Source organism: Polyodon spathula, chromosome 25, assembly GCF_017654505.1.
Source record: "Polyodon spathula isolate WHYD16114869_AA chromosome 25, ASM1765450v1, whole genome shotgun sequence".
Classification (NCBI taxonomy): Eukaryota; Metazoa; Chordata; class Actinopteri; order Acipenseriformes; family Polyodontidae; genus Polyodon; species Polyodon spathula.
Genome location: NC_054558.1, coordinates 16,320,332 through 16,339,721, shown reverse-complemented (window position 1 = coordinate 16,339,721; position 19,390 = coordinate 16,320,332). Strand labels below are relative to the sequence as shown.

Sequence of the window (19,390 nt, the reverse complement as noted above, 5' to 3'; positions counted from 1 at the left end):
AAGTTTAAACCTTAAATCAAAAAGGGCACTAAATGTTTTATATGTGAAGTACACCTCAGTTTTCTTTTGAAATGGTCTACCGTGCCACAGAAATAACAACCAGGCCCCAAGTTTTTACAGAGGAAATAAATATTTTATAACAATATAAAACTAGCCAGGAACTACTCAGAAGAAACTTAATTACTTATTGCTCTCATAAATTTCCTTTGCACAATAACATGTCATGACAGGCTAGGATGTAGGCAAGGCAGGTCTCATACAAACAAATTGTGAGTTACTCATTTTTTTATTCAAAATATTTAATTAGATATTGTACATATTGTATAGAGACACTAAAGAAGAGGTGAATTTCAATGAGCCGTTGTCCATGTTCTAGAATCACCCCCTTTGGTGTTTAACCCTTTCTTCTCAATGCAGGTGAATTTCAATGAGCCGCTGTCCATGCTTCAGAGGCTGACAGAAGACCTGGAGTACCATGACTTGCTGGACAAAGCTGCCAAGTGTGAGAGCAGCATGGAGCAGATGTGCTACGTGGCTGCATTCTCTGTGTCCTCCTACTCCACCACGGTGCACCGCACAGCCAAGCCCTTCAACCCCCTGCTGGGGGAGACCTACGAGCTGGACCGGCTGGAGGAGCAGGGCTACCGCTCCCTGTGTGAGCAGGTGAGGCAGAGGCACTAGGCCTGGCGCCCCCTGGTGCCCCACAGCAACAACTGCAGCTTTGTTTTATAAATCGTGTATGAGAAATCACTAGCACGGATTTGTCAAAACAGAACACAATTCTAAAGTTAAAAACAACTGCTGTTTTGTAAGTGTGTGGTGGCTACCTCTAATCAAGTTGAGAGTTTATTTCTTGCGCACGTGCTCAACTTGATAGTAGCTACCGGACACTGAGAATGCTTTGTCATTGACATTCTAAGTGCGACAAAATTCGAAGTGTAGTTGCTGCTAATAGGTTCCAGTGGGGACGTGACTTATGATTATGACTACAATCTTTGTTTTTGTGATTTTTAATAAGTTCATAAGTTTCTTTTTAAAGCTTTGAATTAAATAATTAGGATTGAATCCTGTTGTCCCCCCCCCCCCTCCCCTCGATTTACTTTGTGCGACAACTGTAGATTTGAGCAATCAGAATAGCTTCAATGCATGTGGTCCACCAGGTTGAAACAGGACGGAGGAAAAAAAGAATACTTGCCATGAAAAAATACCCAGATCTTTATGATAGATGTCATTGCAATTATAAACAGAGATGAAAGACAATATATAGGTGTCCATTGCGAAGGAACTGGATATGCCTGGTGTGTATGACTTATTGCCATATATGTTGAAATACCGTCAGAGTAGATCATTTCAATCTTTTGATCTTGCTATTGTTCCTATGTGACCTACATCCAGTATTAATATCAGAACGTTTATTGAACTTTGACATGTTTTACAATTTCATTCAAAATCCATTCTCTTAATCCGATTGTTCAGATACAGCATTGTTAATCTAGGATTAGAAGCAGGACAAGCTTTCTGTGGGATTTGCTGTAACACCACAGCCTGCTTACCTGAGGTGGGTATGATAGTCAAATAAGTGATTTCATTAGGGTGCACAAGTGTAACGTCAGATCACTCACACAGGTTACATGCGTGACCCGATTCAATGGAACATGTACCAGTCATAAACCTCTGTTCCTTAAGTGTTAACATACATTTGCGAGATTGTGAAACCTTTCACTAAAGGTTCTTACGAAAATGTTCTGTAGTAAGACTGCAAAGTGGGCTGGATTCTTTACTCTGAATCGTCATTTGTACGATTTTTCAAACAGATAAAGCACGCCCAATAAAGTAACCAAACCCATAATAAACAAATCAGCTTGGTAGGGGTATGACATCACAGTTATCTTGATTGCTGTATTCTTCTTGTTTAGATTCACTTTTTCAGTTGCAGTCATAAAATACTGGTGACTTTTAAAATCCCAGTTTAAAGCAGCCCTGTGGCCTTAATAGAGCTCTAGAAGCATGTCTAGTCTGTCTCCCCTACACATTTGTTCTGTGTGATATTTCGTACACCACTAAAGGCAGTGTTGCAGAGGGACAGGTTAAGGGTTACACTGTGGTGTTAACCCTTTTCAGCTCACGTTCATTCTCGTCACAGTCTGCTCCATTCTCTCACTCCCACTTGACTCTGGAATTTATCATCTCCTAACTCCACCCCCCAGTGACCAACGTCAAGGCCTAACCACCAATACCTTTCAGTCTTAAACCGTCCCGCAAGTGAAACCCAAAACAATAACACAAAGCAAACCAGAGGGGTTCGTTTAGCAAGAGCCCCCTCCCTCGTCCCCTAGATTTCCTGGCAATGAATCAGTTTATTAAAAACAATGAAAACTGGGACACCTGGGAAAATAGTGAATTTCCCAGTTTTCCAGGTAAATATTGGGAGTAGTACTCTGTGATGGAAAAGCAGTTCTCCTGCTTCTATTCCTTGTGAAAGCAAACCGTGTGAAGCTGGTGAAGTTAAACTGTATCAGAACTTTAGTTCAGTATGTTAATCAGACAGCCCCATATTACACTGAAAAACATATATATATGTTTGTATCTGCTGAATGTATACACCATTGTGTTGGTGTAAATTAATTATTTTCATATGCTTGAGTGCCAAATTGTGGTGAAGACCTAGAGTCTGTAAAACTGGAGGATTTTTCAGTTAAAATTGTTAAAAACTTAGAATAAAGGGCCTTAGATATAATGTTTATATTGTATTTTATTCAAGCATGTACAAGAATTACCTAAATAGATATTAATTGGTGTCGAAAAAGTGAATTTATTGGAGTTTTGGCTGTTGCAGAATTTAATAGAAGCCATCAACATGTTCTGGAATTAGGGCATGGTGCGCCCTCCTGGGATAGAGGCAGTGAGTCACACATTTTAATAACACTGCTACAATTAGAAATCACTGGAGCTGAGAGCCGAGCAGTAGACAGCTGCTGTATAGTGAGAACGCAGTAGAGTGAAGGTGGTTTGGGGTCGTGTGGAAGATTGCTGGGCAGCCCTTGAAGACACCCATTTCCATTCTGCGCTGGATCTGCTCTTCTAGGACTCAATGTCCATTGGCACCAGTTGCTTTCACTGTCTGAGCTGTAGCTTGCAGTTCTTCAGTTTAGGTTCCTGTTAAATATGTATGTGTTTTTACTCACTTGGCATATACGGATTTATGGGTCAGTGTGGAACTTTAAAAAGCAACATCTACCCAGAGGAAATTTAAGATACTGCTTAAGATAAAAATTAAGGATGTTTCAGTTAAAAAGCCCCACAGTTCAGTTTTTGAATCATGCCATGTTTTTTTGTTTGTTTTTTTTATAAATCAAATATAATAGACCCTGATGTGATGCATCCTTCTTTGTATCCAGTGGAAATTTTGTCTCATTAAAATCTATACTGTTGAATTATTCTTACTTAACTATATATTATTAAAAATATAATATAGGGTGCTGTGTAAAATACAAGCTGATTTTCACCAACTTGTGGGTAGCTGCTCTGACCTGCCTTCCTGCTGCTCTATCTCAATGTCTTACTCCCTGGCTTACCCCAGGCAGGTCGCTGCGCGAGTCTCGCAGATCGTTAGAGGGTGGATGGAGATCAAAGACTTACTTTATTAGGCGGCGGAAAATAAGCTCCTGACTCAGTCAGTTTAACTGAAACCAATCGTACCGTTTATTAACAACACAAAGCAACAGTAGAGAGGTTGTAGTCAGCACTGCAGGGTCTGTCCCTATGACTAGAGCCCTCCATGTAGTACACTCCCACCGTAGCACAGTCCCGCAGTACCTCTCCCTAACGCAGCTGGGGATCAGAGCGCGTGAAGACTCCGACTCTGAGTTTATATAGCAAGACTCCTTCCCGCCACACAAATGTAACAACTTCAGAGACAGAGGAGGGAGTGCTTGGGGGTTTCAATACATAAAACACAACCAATACATACAGTTGACAATACAAACACAGGGGATATTCACATACACTAGACCCCACTAGTATAACATATATATATATATATATATATATATATATATATATATATATATATATATATATATATATATATATATAACGAATTATTTGCTTCTGCTGGGTTCCTAAGCCCACGGGGGAGAAGAAGGTCATTAGAACATGTAATTATCCCCAGTGTTGATGGGGTCCTTGGATATTAATGCTTGGGATCTTAACATGTAAAGCTGCACACTGACTATATATATTCCTCCAGAAGTAGCTGTAAGTAAGAACGAGAGTAGAGACCTTGATGAAAGGTCAGGGTGACGGGGTGTGGATCCCTGCAGTCCAGTGCAGTGGTTTGAGCTGTCCCATGCCGCACGGCTCGGCTATGTTCTGGAGGTGTGTGGCTCGAGGCGAGAGGGTTGGTGTTTGCCTGCTGATGGTACTCATTTCTCCTGACAGGTGAGCCACCACCCGCCCGCGGCAGCACACCACGTGTACTCAAAGAGAGGCTGGACGCTGCGACAGGAGATCACCATCGCCAGCAAGTTCCGTGGGAAATACCTCTCCATCATGCCACTGGGTGAGTGAACCAACAGCGACACAGCAGAAGTCTGGTCTGGAAATTTCAGATCAGCTTGAAATAAAACCTGGACTGGCGTTAATCTGAATGGATATCAAGGTTCAAAGTTGAGCATAACTGGTTTACAGAATGTCTGGGCATCACTGTGGTAAACCATGGGACCGTTGTCACTCATGGTCAATTGTTTGAATTGTTAGCACTCACAGCCAATAGAACCAGACGAGCTTCTTCTCTGTCCGTCCTAAAACATGCCCCCATATGTATTACCTGTAAAACTTTCAGAACTACATTTCCTATCAAACTCCTGCTCAATGGTAAATCCATCTCAGTTACATATGTGAGCAGGAAGATGATGGGAAATGTAGTTCTGTGACGTCCATGCGGGTACATGTGAAGCCATCTTGAGGCAAGGAATGCAATTAAAAAGTTTAAAAAATTGTCAAAATGTAAAACAAAAATTAAAACGATACACACACCTTACGTGAACAGTTATAGCAACACATGGGAACCTATAACACAATAAAATAAAAAGGTCTGTATGTACCCTTTAATACATTGCATAGGTGTGTGTCTCTTGTTATAACATAAATCAGCCCAAACTGCACAAGAAAACACTTCTTATAAAACTGAGAAACACCCTACCCATGTACAGTATCAATCGCAATAAAACTCATTTTATTTATCAGACAGTTATTTCAGTTACATATTACAGTTGTCAATTGTCTTCATGTATGGTAAGCTACATAGCACATACCAAATGGCTGTATTCTCATATGGTTTTCATATTCGTATAAGATTGATTTTATTGATGTATTCTTAAGTGAAGTATTCTTATCTGCAGCTATATAGTGTAGTAGGTATCAATATTATCACATGCAGTTATTCAATTATGTTAAATATAGGCATCTCAAATGCGTCCATATTAAACACTTCAAACTATAAGAAGCTAATGGATTGATTTGATATAGGTTGATCAAGCCCCTTTGTCAAGTAGATGAACATTTAATGCTTCATTAGAATAGTGACAAAGGCGTTGGCCAAACTGTTCATCTGCTTTACTTAATTTCTTATACTTTACCCAAAACTTTTAAAAAATGTTTTGATTGCTAAATACAAATGTATTTCAGAGTTCATTTCACAGGCTTGTGCAATGCATATCCCCTGCAGATGTTTTGCTAATGTTTGATAGAATTTCTGTTTCAAGGGGCAAATTGTTTAAACCAGTACAGCACACTTTTGTATTTATTCTGTAATTGTAATACTGATCTACCATAAGAACATAAGAACATAAGAAAGTTTACAAACGAGAGGAGGCCATTCGGCCCATCTTGCTCGTTTGGTTGTTAGTAGCTTATTGATCCAGAATCTCATCAAGCAGCTTCTTGAAGGAGCCCAGGGTGTCAGCTTCAACAACATTACTGGGGAGTTGATTCCAGACCCTCACGATTCTCTGTGTAAAAAAGTGTCTCCTATTTTCTGTTCTGAATGCCTCTTTGTCTAATCTCCATTTGTGACCCCTGGTCCTTGTTTCTTTTTTCAGGCTGAAAAAGTCCCTTGGGTCGACATTGTCAATACCTTTTAGAATTTTGAATGCTTGAATTAGGTCGCCATGTAGTCTTCTTTGTTCAAGACTGAACAGATTCAATTCTTTTAGCCTGTCTGCATATGACATGCCTTTTAAGCCCGGAATAATTCTGGTCGCTCTTCTTTGCACTCTTCTAGAGCAGCAATATCTTTTTTATAGCGAGGTGACCAGAACTGCACACAATATTCAAGATGAGGTCTTACTAGTGCATTGTACAGTTTTAACATTACTTCCCTTGATTTAAATTCGACACTTTTCACAATGTATCCGAGCATCTTTTTAGCCTTTTTTTATGGCTTCCCCACATTGTCTAGATGAAGACATTTCTGAGTCAACAAAAACTCCTAGGTCTTTTTCATAGATTCCTTCTCCAATTTCAGTATCTCCCATATGATATTTATAGTGTACATTTTTATTTCCTGCGTGCAGTACCTTACACTTTTCTCTATTAAATGTCATTTGCCATGTGTCTGCCCAGTTCTGAATCTTGTCTAGATCATTTTGAATGACCTTTGCTGCTGCAACAGTGTTTGCCACTCCTCCTACTTTTGTGTCATCTGCAAATTTAACAAGTTTGCTTACTATACCAGAATCAAAATCATTAATGTAGATTAGGAATAGCACCATAAATCTTGTCGACTGTTTCAAGTGCTATACTGGACTCATTACAAAACTCAGAAGTGCTCACGGGTCAGAACATGCTGGTTACTTTAATACACTTAAGACCTGTCATATTTTGGGGTTTTGGAGTACTGTGTGTTGTGTTTGAGTTGCCTGGTTAGTTGGTACTGTGTGCTGGTGGGTTTGAGTTGCCTGATTAGTTGGTACTGCATGGTCTTCACTGCTCTCTGACCCGCGTCTCTGTGTCTCCTCAGGTGCTATTCATTTGCAGTTCCACTCCAGCGGAAACCATTATGTTTGGAGGAAAGTCACCTCTACCGTGCACAACATCATTGTGGGCAAGCTCTGGATCGATCAGGTTTGTTGTCTTTACACAGCCCCTTTGTCAGCTTAAATACCCTGAGAAAAACAAAATAAACCCAAACCCTCCATATAGTCTGCAGATCAACCAGTTTCAAGCTGGAACCAGGTAAGGGGGTTTAACTGGATTAAAAGAGTAGGTTCAGGAGTGTTGATTCATTGAGTTTGGCATGGAAGCTGCACATGGCCGTGGTACTAAGAGGCAATGAAAGAACAAGGGTCGCTACAATTGAATGAGGGTGCCATTGGTACCACAATTGTAACATTTCCACACCAACCAAACCAATACATACTGTACTCAAAATTAGCTAAGGATTGTTTTTTGTTCTCCCAGGGACTGTAGAAATTGAACTCCTGTCTTGACCATGCACATTCATTTGAACCCCATGTTTCTCAAAACATGCAAGTATCACGTATGGGTAATTTGCAGTTGATTGTCCACAAACATGTGTTTTAAATGAGTGTATTCATCAGAATGGGCATTCATGCAAAATCTGCTTGGTACAAGTAATGTTGAAGGCTTCATTTTAAACTAGAGAAGCTACTTAAAAAAACACTAAAAAGTGTTACATTTAGAAATACTAAAATAAACTTAATACATTCAAGGTCTTCTGTGTTGAGTTTTAATGCATATCCTTATATGACTGGTTGATGTCTCCAACCCCAAGTGGTAAAGTCTGATAGATCCCCTAATGATCCCATTGAGCAGAATGTGCAGATGCTGATTTTGCATAGTGCTCCCACTTTATTCTGCTATCTGACTTACAGATAATATAAAAAAAAAAACTGAATTAGTGAACTGCCCTTACGCAGTGAAATACACTTGTGCAAGCTACTGTCAACATGGCGAGAATAAACCGAGAATATTAATCACATTTCAACATTGAAGACATCTAAACGTTTGTCATTGACGATAAGTTTCTTATACTATTTCTACAAGTAACAGCTGAGTTCAGCAGTGGGATCCTTTGCAATTTTGTGTGATATAATTGCAGTAATATAGCTCTACTGGCCCACTGTGTACCACTGTGCTTTTCCAGATCCATTGTGTTGCTATTTCTGGTAATGTTGTGATCAGTTTGGTATCTTCAGGGTAACACACTAGTGTTATAATGATAGTTTCTGACTGTGTGTGCAGAGAGTCGGGCATCTTATCTGTATTCTCAGTGACCTTTGGAACAGAAAGCTGTGATCGTCTATCGTAGGAATCAAACATCTATTGGACTGGGACATGTTTTGTCTAGGGTTACTGTGTCATTTCCTCTCCAATATACTGAACAACAAGCCTCGCGCCAGGATCGCTAAAGAGATGCTGGGATTGGAACAAACATTATTCTATAATAGAAGCCTAAGGGACTGGAAGAACAAAAAAAGAAAGAAAGAGAGATAGACAACCTTTACAGCCAACGTGTCTTCACATTAAAGTTGAACAGAGGGCTACTTTCCTTTTAATTGGTTCTTCTAATTCATTTAACATGGTTTAACTGTCTGTAGTGACTAAGATACTGTATAAATGTGCTCATATGTACACTGTCCCATTTAAAGTAAAAACAATTCCATGATAATGTTACCAATTTACCCAAGTGCCTTTTCTCTGTATTGAAAGTGAATTTCGAGCTGGAAACCACATGCTGATGTAGTATATCAGTTTAATGTACCTGTATAATAGACGCTGATATTAAAGTGATTCTTTCATCTAAAATGTCTTTGTATCAGATAACTTGTATTACATGGCTTCTGACAGATAGTTTGTATCAGATGGAAATGACGTCACATTAAGATTAGCTATACTGTTTATTCTCATTGCCTTATATAGGTATGCTTCACAGATTCCTCCATATATCCGAAAAAAACGTTTATCTACTGTAACTGTCAGGAAACGTTATTGATACTCAGATTAGGGGATATACCTGCTGACTTGTTTTTGCTGTGCTTTCCTTTGCAGTCGGGGGATATAGACGTAGTTAATCATAAAACCAAGGAAACCTGCCAGCTCAAGTTCTCGCCCTACAGCTATTTCTCCAGGGACGTCGCCAGAAAGGTAAGAAGCAGATCGGCTCACTGACTCAGCTCTACAACAATACAACAGAGCTCAGAGTCTGTCAGCTGTAAGTAACAATGCAAGTGACAATGCCATTTTTCATTCAGACCCTCAAAGATGAATTTAATGAAAGTGCTGCTGCAGCCAGTAAGTGAATATTGAGTTTGGAAGATGTGTAGGTGTGTTGCTGAAGAGAAACCACTGCAGAGATGATTGTCTTCAGTAATAGAAGCTGTGCTGTGCAACGCAAGCTGTTCTACCACACTTCTCATTTGCTTTCATTGAAATCGATCCAAAAAACAACTGCTGACATTACAAAAATTATTTAGATTAGCAGGTAAAAAAATAAAAAGTTTTAACTGATAAACAACATTAAAGTTAAAAAAAAAAGTTTAATTTCTGTGCTGTATTTGACTTAACAAAGTACAAAAGACTACATTTTCAAAGCTCTCCAATTTGTCATTAGCATGATTTATTTCAGTAATTTAATACAGAGATGAACAACTCAGACAGTTAATTTAGGAACTTGAAAGTTGTCTTCATTTATTTCTAATTCATTTAACAATTGTAACTGGTATTTTTCCAGCCCTAGTCTATACAATATTAAAATAAAGTTTATTTTCCCTCTGGGGAATCTCTCAATTTTGCTTTGACCTCGCTCTGCTCTCACAGGTAACAGGCGTGGTGATGGACAGAGATTCGAAGGCTCACTACATCCTCTCAGGCACGTGGGATGATAAGCTGGAGTATTCGAAAATCGTGCAGAGCAGCCGAGGGAACAGCGGCTCCGAGGGCAAGCAAAAGACAGTGTACCAGACCCTGCCGTCCAAACTGCTCTGGGAGAAATACCCACTCCCGTGAGTCTTTAAACTAGGGCCATCGAGCCGTGTAGGGCTGACTGAGCGCCATAAAATGGCTCTTCTGAAGAATCCCATTTAAGGGTTTTACTGGGTTTGGAAAGACAGCAAGGACAATCTGTAGTGTCAGGTGGAAGCAAGTCTAGTCAAATCATGGCGCAGATTAAAGCTGGAGTGTCCCATTGCCATATTCAGTTTTCGACCATTTTCCAATGGGATTCCAAATCCTTCTGCACAACTTTGATAAACAAATGTTATAAAGAACCCATTGACTGCATGGCGACAGCCTGTTGCTGAGGTGAATCATTGATCCATCTCAAGCGGCACTTACCTGCCCTTTTTTTTAATTAAAATCCAGAGCCTTAAAACAAGGAAAACCAAAGCACTTGTTAACAGGTATAACTAGAGAATACTGATAAGTCCTTGTACAATCGATTTCCCTTTAAAGTGATGATAGCTAACAAAGTAAATCTTACCTGTTGCGTACTTCCATTCATTGTATGGATCTAAAATGTCCAGTTTGTAAAGAAACTCTTGTTATAGCAAACATGTATTTTATCTTAAGAAATGATACTTGCTACCACACTTGGTTAAAAAAATATGTTTGCAAGCCATGCTTTCAGTTAGTGTTGCACTTGCTTGGTCATTTCCACTAGTGGGAGACATTTTCCCCACACTTTCAATCGATTCTTTCCTGTCATGAACCAATCAGCTGCTTCCCTTATTGACTGACTGCTTTGCAGCCAGTAACATTTTTGGCCCAGGACACAACAGGCATGCGTTGTAGAACTATTTTGTTAGCTCCAGTCACAAAAGAGCAGTCTATACTACATGAACCAAGTGTATAACCTGTCTCCAGGGAGAATGCTGAGAACATGTACCACTTCTCGGAGCTGGCTCTCACCCTGAACGAGCCCGAGGAGGGGGTGTGTCCAACGGACAGCCGGTGGCGGCCGGACCAGCGGCTCATGGAGAGTGGGCGCTGGGACGAAGCCAACGTGGAGAAGCAGCGTCTGGAGGAGAAGCAGAGAGCCGTGCGGCGCCGGAGAGAGGCAGAGGCTGTGGAGGCTCAGGATGATGGTACGGGGGCCACACAACTCCCAACACTGTGTGTGTTGCTTAACTAAAACTGTGCTTTAGAAATACTACAAGCAGCATCTAGTAGAAACATCCATCATTTAACATTTCCAAATCGGGCACTGTTGAATGTTTAATAATTACGGTCCAGACAAAGCAGCATTAGCCTTTTTTGGCCCATGACTGGCTTGAAATTGAACTCTTAAGTGTTAATGTCAATTGCTAGCTGACAGTATTCCCTTCATAGAAAATAATAATTTGATGTCTACTGCTCTTTCAGTGGCATTTTACTTTAGCAAGAACAGAGCTGTAGACTATTAATTGACATACCTTATTAACATAAATTCCTTTGCATACTATTTCCCAGCTTATATATGCTTGTGCATTTACCTGTGAACCATGGCTTTTTTCCATTGTTTCCAATATGTAAGTGTTATTGACTGTGTTGTAGTATTTATTGCACATTGCAATGCTTTTACAGCACATCAAAGAAAGCCCCATTGAATCCTGTCAGAATCAGCACAGCAAAGACCACTATTTGTATCAAAGAAGGATGAATTAAGATGTTCCAAATTGTCACAGCTAGACTTTGTGCAGTGACGAGTACAGTCTGTGTCAAGAGCCACTCCACATTACTGTAGTATTTAAACACCGCTGTTTTCAACAGGGTTCATCAGATTTCTCCGAACCGCATATTTTCCTGTGAGCTATTTTACAGCAGAAAAGGCCTAACGGTGGCCTCTAGATGTGACAAGCCTTACAATGCTGACTTACCCCTCTGCTGGTTTCTTTTTCGTTTTTCTTTCTCTTTCTTTCTGATTTCAGAGTCTGAATATGACTCGGGTGAGTTCCTGATGATCTCAAGCTCTTTCCTTAAGCTTGCTGTAGACTTCTTATCGTGGTACAGTAGCATATGAGACCCGGGTCTATATTCATCAGCCACACACATGCACACTATCTGTGAAATCTCTTTCACAACATCTGCTTTTACTGCAGTACAGTTTGTGATTGGACTTTTGCTAAGTTTTCAGTTGGGTTCCTTATTAGGAATAGTTTTTAAAAAGGGGTTTCCAAAACTAAAACAGTTTGACAACTTTTGCCTTAAAGATTATAAAACTTTGTTTAGTTCACCAAAACAAACAAATCAAATGCTTCAATGGGGGCTATTCGTAAAACTTTTATTTTAAGCATGTTTAGTTAAGGACTGTCTTTTTTTTTTTCAAAGACCATTTTGATTAATGAAATCAAGTCATGCGGTCTGTCCTTTTTAAAACGGTTTTAGACAGGGTTTTTCAAAGAATGTTTCACCAAGGATAATGTTTATAAACACAAGCCAAAAAAACAATTATATAAAGCAGTCAAGTTTCATGTTCACATGTGCGATCACATTTAGAAACTAAAGCAATGCTAAAACATTATTTGTATGTAAAAAACAATATGTACAATTCACAGTTGATAAGTATAGACTCAGGTTACTGTGAGCACTTGTGACTCCTTGCTAAATCTAGTGATGGAGAGAGTGGGCTGCATTACACATGTGGAGTATAACTTTGAAGTTCAGTCTCTCTTGTACTGTGAGTAGAAACACATTGATCTTAATGCTGCCCATGTCCCAGTGCTCCCCATGCTCTTCTGTTTGTTTATGTCCTGTCTCTGTACAAACCAGATGATGAAATCGGACTGCTCCACAGTGTGTCTCAGGAGGGCACATGCAGTGTCCATATGTGTTTCAGTACAGCCATGCAGTCAACTAACGTTACAAAAATGCCTGTTTCATGAAACAGCATGTGATGTTAAAGGGATATTTGAAACCATCTACATTTCATTTCTTACCCCTTTATTTTCCTATTAGGTAATACTCTGTTGTTGCTTCTGCTTAGATAGTTATTTTCCTGGTTTTCTCACTAGTCTTTCTTTATCTACGGGTAGTTATTTTTCACACCTCAGAAATTCAGCTTTTGTGAGCAGATCCAGTAGTTGGAAATCAAACATTAGTTTGTAAGCGTGGTAAATATTAGCAGAAACAACAATAGAGAATTATGCAAAAAAGCATAACACAGGAAATAAACAGGTTAAATATTAAGAAAATGAAGATCCCTTTAATACGTTTTTTTCATTTCTGTCCGGTCATCATTGTACATTGCGAGACAATTAAATGACAAGACATCAAAGGCATTGAAAAGGTTAATGGTGTATCAAAGCATGGAATAAATGGGGTTTCCCTTGTTTTTTATATCTGCAGGTAAAGAATACGAAGGCTATCAGCCACTATGGTTTGAGAAGAAGGTGGACCCCGTATCTCGGGAGACTGCTTTCGTATATAAGGGGGGTTACTGGGAGGCAAAAGAGAAAAAGGATTGGAAGAAGTGCCCTGATATATTCTGAGGAAACACGGAGACTGATGGACCTCGAAAACCTCTATTTCAGCAATAGAAAAGAGAAAAAGAGTGAGGAAATATATATATATATATATATATATATATATATATATATATATATATATATATATATATATATATATATATATATACACATATATATATAATTAGTCCAGAGACAGAAGAAACCAGACTGCAGTGGAGCCCAAACTACTACACCCCCGTCCAGCCTCCTTGGTGTGCGACACTAACCAAGCAGAGTAACGATCGCTTGCTGTGACTACAGCAGTGATCTACTATGTGTAACCCTCTGAAAGAAACACAGGCAGACAATAGAGAGAAAAACAGTGGTGGCATTTGATAGCAATCCAGTGACAGCAGTGACGCGTAAACACAAGTGTGATGTCCAACGCAGGGTCAATTAGAGAATTTCTGTTGTTGTAGGGTGTGCTTCAAATAATACAGCCTCTGAGCTTTTTCTAATAATCATTTCTAACAGTAAACATTTTCTTTTTTAATTATACAAGTTTGAAAGGCGCTTATTTAGATTCGCTTTGAATATCATTGTCTGTTTGTCGATATATCCAGGTGGCTTTTTAAATCACCCACTGTGAAACCAATAGATCTCTCAAACATGTCTTATCTCTAAGTACAGATGGTACACCAGAGTGTAACCATTAACCTGTTCACCGGCAACATTCCCTGTGATTGGCTCAAATCCAGTAATGTTCTATCCACTGGGGGCAGTGTTGCACCAAATCTGGTTAATGGTAACATTTTTAAATGAGACATGTTTCTAAGAGCTGTGTTGAAGCTGCAGGGAGCGTTTTAAAAGTAACCAGGATATGATGAGTGAAACAGAAAACAATATACAAAGTGATTCCAAACAACAACAATAACACAGATGTTGATAACTGTAATATTTAGTGGACTGGTCCAGATAACAATGAATTATGTAAAGGTTGTGTATGCTATTACACAAACTGTATCAAATGATACATCAAATGGGTCATTAATTCAAAATAGTAATACTATGACAGAATGAAGCAGTAAATACAGTATGATTTGTGAACTGTATGTAAAGGCCACATACAAGATACTTTAGCTTTGCTGTTTTAGCAGTGTGTGTGGTATAAAGTTGAATCAGGAATGTTACTCCTAACAAACAAATGCCATCACTGTAGCTTCTTTGAAGGTACCCTCTCGAGGGACTTAATGGGAACAATACCTTTAAAAAACAGAGCAATGGGCTAGTAAGCTAAGCATGTACTCTGGGGAGTGTAGATGCGTGTCTTCACCCTGCAAAGCTTTTGTCCACTGAGTTCAAGCCAGCTTGCCGTTTGTCCTCCAGGGTTATTTTGATAAAACAATACAAAGTTGGCATTTCATCCAGTGCCATTAGCACAGAACAAACTGATGTTGTTTAGTGCAGCTTCAGTGAATTGATTGACAAAGCTGTGTTTTGCCCATCCGAGGTTGGTTCTTACTAATTTGTGATTATCAGATTTGAATTAGCTACCAGTGCAGCATTAAGACTACATGCGAAAGCCTTCCTTTGAAAAACAGCAAGCAGGTGCCACTTGCTTCCTGATGACGTCAAAAGCCAACTTAAAAAAGGGGTTCAGAACTAGCTCACGCTGTTAGATGGTATCATTGGAACAACTAAGAGCCTCAGTCATGGTTGACATGATTGCTGCTAACGGCAGTCAACACACAAGTATTTACATTGCAAAAGTAAATCTCTGGTCAGGCATTGTACTGTGTCATCAAATACCAGTAAGTTATCTGAAATATTATCAATGATATTTGAACTGTGCCATTCACTGTATTCTTATCCTGTACACAGATGAACAGCACAACACTGAAGTGTAAAAAAATGACCTTTTATGTTTAATAGTAGTTCCTAACCACAATGTTAGCTTTTGTGATTTATATGAATTTAATATTTTGTGTGTATAATTTAAAAAGTGTCATTTCACACAGTTTCAATGGACAGAACTTTTCGCCCAAGCAGCACGAGATCTCCTATGCAATAAGAGACATGCTACTCACTCTACAAAACGTTTTATTCATTCAGAATTCAGGTACACATTTCTTAAATTATATATTGTGAAATTCTATGGCATTTTTAAATACATGTTTTTAAGGCAGATTATGCAATTCTGTAACGTGGTTATCCTCCCAATAATATAATTGTGTTTAATACATAAAGGAATATAAGGAACATGGTCAAAGTAGCTTAACTGTGCTTTAAAGATACCCATTTCGGGCTGGTGATCTGCTTTTCCAATTTAAATATGTGTTAAACATCAGGTAGCAGCGATTACTTCTGCTTAGGCAGGCTGTGACTGAGGCATCCCATAACTCTAAAAAGGCATTCTCCACCAGACTGGTGCAGTGTAGGAAATCACACCTCCTCTAGTTCTGTGAGTCTGGAAGCAGGTGTCTGTATGACAACCTTAGGTTTTTAAAATATATCATTTCTGGTACTGGAAACAGGTATAGAAAGTCACTGGATTAAAAATCCCTACCAATCTGCTGCTCCTGTGAAGATTTTGTGAAGAAAATAAAATTCAATAAAACTGTATATATTGTTTTAAACAAAAAAACGAAATTGTAAATTTACATTTAGAAAAAAAACAACTTTCAGTTTATCAGAATAGAATCTAGTAACCGTCACCTTGGTGTGATTTGCTTTTTATTTTTTAATATAATTGGTATAATACATTATTGTTCTTCTTGGGCGTAATCTTCCAAGGTGACTGATTTTAATGAACAAAACTTCCATTTTGGTCTTTGTGAAAAAATTAACTTGTTTCAGTTAAAGAGCAACTTGGTGCGGGTGAGGAGTGTCACAGATATCTTAACTCACTGATTGCTGTTTCAATTTGTAGATCGTTTTCTGCTTCAGTCATGGCATCTATTTCCCATCTATCACCCCTGTGGCTTCAACAGAGCTCTCAGAATCATGTCTACCCAGCTGGTAGAGAGTAACCCTTGTTCAACTACCACCCTCTTGCAGGGAGTAAAACATTATAAAGTGGACAGACATTTCATCTGATGCCATTACCACTGAGCAAATTTATTTTTCAAGCGCATCTTCAGTGAAGTGATTCACAGTGAACCGAAGCTGCATTTTGCCCATCAAATGACCTCTATAAAAATCAGTGTCAGAAAAAAACAACCTCATGTTGGTTCAGCAGCTGTAACTACAGAGAAGACACGTTTGAGAGGATTCCTTTCTTACTTTGAGGTTTACCAGGATTTGATTCATGAAATAGAGTATATAAAGTGAATACAGGAATAAGAATCCGTTTGTGAAGGTAACTGATATTTCATATTCATTGGTGAAGGTAACTGATATTTCATATTCATGCCAAGTCGCTCTTTAATTGGTTCCAATAGGGCAGAATTCGAAAAAGAGTTCCGTAGCACTGGCGTGACAAATACTATCAATTGATAAAAGATGAATTGAGCCACGAAGGCAGGAGAGTTCACACCTCTCACCATTATTACTATACAGATCCTAAATGGAAAGAAACAAATTCACCATGTAATCAATGGAACAAAGCAAAATAATATACAAGTAATGTTTTTAAGATGTTTTTCTAGAGGCGAGATGCCAGCCTCTCTTCTTCAAGGGTGCATTACCTGGCCTTGCTTGAACTCATAGCAGCTTCATAGAGGGCTGCTCATTCAGACTGAGTCCTGGGCCACACCTATACTAGCATTCCCTTAATAAAGGATCCAGCTTAATCATGTTGTCGCCTTGCTCGTTGTATATAAGGTCAGACCCAGTCGTGTTGCTGAGATAATGTGGCCAACTGTATGGTAAAATGTTTTCAAAACTGTTAAAATTGTAATTTAAAGTTATTATCTAATGTTTGAAATGTGAACGTATTGGAAAGGTGACAAATTATTTGTAAATTCAGTTTATCTATAATGAGAGGTGTGCAGAACTGAATAATGCATTTTCTTATGTCTGGTAGTTCGCTACGGTCTGTGAAATTCAAATCTGTGTCTGAAACTGAAGTCTGTGGTATGCTTTTTTCTATAAAAGTGTACAATTTCCATGCTCATTAAGACACATGAAATTGAAGCCATGCCTAGGAAAAATATAAAATGGTGGTTCCAATGGTAACTATTTTCAGCATTTTATGTACCAAAAATAGCAGGAAAATGACAAAATTAATTACTATTAAAAATACTACTAAAAATACAAACAACCTGCTAGATTTTGTTAGGATGCATGATATGGATGTATATAAACTGTAGCGAACAACTCCAGGCATAAACCCCAAACCTAAAAGTGCTTAATATGTACACAGAATGATCACATAGCTCAACTTCCATACAAAAACCTTCAACTGTGCTCATGGGTCTTCTTAACTAATAATTCTAATAATCCAATGGGGTTTTAGCTTTGCTTTCTGTCGTTATCGAAGCTTTTATTAGTTATGTGAATTATTCGATCTTTGACGCTTCTTTGTAATCAAGGTAAAATGATGAAGACAGATTTTTTCTGTCTGAATTTTATATCTTAAAGGTTTTAGCATCATGAACTGCTGTTTGACGTAAACCTTTAGTGCCTAATGTAAACATTGTATGCATTTTGTACAGTTGTTTTCCTCCCGTCGACCAGTGTAAAACAGTTGATGCTTAGTGTTCAGAAAATGTGTAAAATCATTGTACCATCAGTTCCATTTGAAACTACTTGCATTAACCTGAATGGCAAATGCCTTGTAAATAAGGCCGAGAATGTACAAATGTGAAGATCAAATCAACTTATTACAATGTAACAAATATTTTTTTTTCACATATCTTGAATTAAGATGCAAGTCTAGTTCATGCCTTGGGCATTAAAGGGTTCAGTCAAGGAGAAGCAGCAGTACCCTGTACATATCCACAAAGACTTGAAAACAGACGAGACATATTAACAGGTGAATCACTTGCTATTGCCAGACCAGTGGGAAGTGTTCACCAGATGTTTGCCCTATCGGTAATAACCTCTTAATAGTTTCTAATGGGGTTTATATTTTATTGTATTATTTTGTTTCCTTTTAATTTATACAAACTTCTTTAAAAAAATATATGTATATAATAAAGTTTTGTTGACTATGTAGCATATTGTAGTTCTTAGAAGTGTGCAAAAATAGGTGCTTTTATATTTTATACATAAATAAAACAGTTTAAAATTCATTATCGGACATGGGAGGGAAGGATGTAGATACAGTAATGATATGTAGGTTGAGATGCAGTATGAATCAGGGTGCATGCAATGGTCCTGATGGGCTTCTATGATGCATAATAAGGTCCAATAATAACATGATGATGTGACTATTTTTTTAAAAGACAAAAAATAAAGGAGATAGGGTGAGTTATGTATTCATACCAACTATAAAACACATATTCCTCAATCAAGAAACATTTAGTGAACTACAGTGATCAATGTTGTGTGTTTGGCCTTATTTCACGACATACTGTAGGATATGTGCAATCTCATGTAAAGAAAGTGTCACGATTCATCGATGGACAATGAACCGTCTCATAATGGGAGAGTTTCCATCCATCCTCTCTAATTTGAGCATATGATTCTGGAAGGCAGTCATGTTCAGGATGTAGACTGAGACAGAAAGACAAGATCATTGCATAAATGTTCACATTTTTAAATGACCCTAAACGTTTTGCAAATTATGAATTGTATGAGTAAGTTTGCAAATTCCTCATACAATATTCATTGGTGTGGTTTGTGTTATATAAACTGTGCGCATATACTGTGTGTAGGGTTATGTAGGTGGTATTGTGAACCCTTTTCTCACAAGAGATGAATTATATCATGAAAGAGTAAGCAGGTTTTGCTGTAGCAGTTATTTGCTGGCACTGTTGAGTCAACCTGCTAAGCTAACATAA

The 19,390-nt window shown here is 38.4% G+C and overlaps 1 protein-coding gene across 2 annotated transcripts in view; it reads left to right on the top strand.

The window, feature by feature from the left end:
* LOC121299687 (oxysterol-binding protein 2-like) overlaps window positions 1-13,583 on the top strand; it is an 87,895-nt gene extending 74,312 nt beyond the window's left edge. For both annotated transcript variants that reach the window (XM_041227604.1, XM_041227602.1), the window contains 7 exons: window positions 418-663; window positions 4,441-4,561; window positions 7,022-7,125; window positions 9,073-9,168; window positions 9,841-10,025; window positions 10,885-11,105; window positions 13,345-13,583. In XM_041227604.1, coding sequence (XP_041083538.1) covers window positions 418-663; window positions 4,441-4,561; window positions 7,022-7,125; window positions 9,073-9,168; window positions 9,841-10,025; window positions 10,885-11,105; window positions 13,345-13,487 — 1,116 coding nt within the window. In that variant the 3' untranslated portion in view covers window positions 13,488-13,583. The remainder of the gene's footprint in view (window positions 1-417; window positions 664-4,440; window positions 4,562-7,021; window positions 7,126-9,072; window positions 9,169-9,840; window positions 10,026-10,884; window positions 11,106-13,344) is intronic.
* Window positions 13,584-19,390: the final 5,807 nt, after the last annotated feature.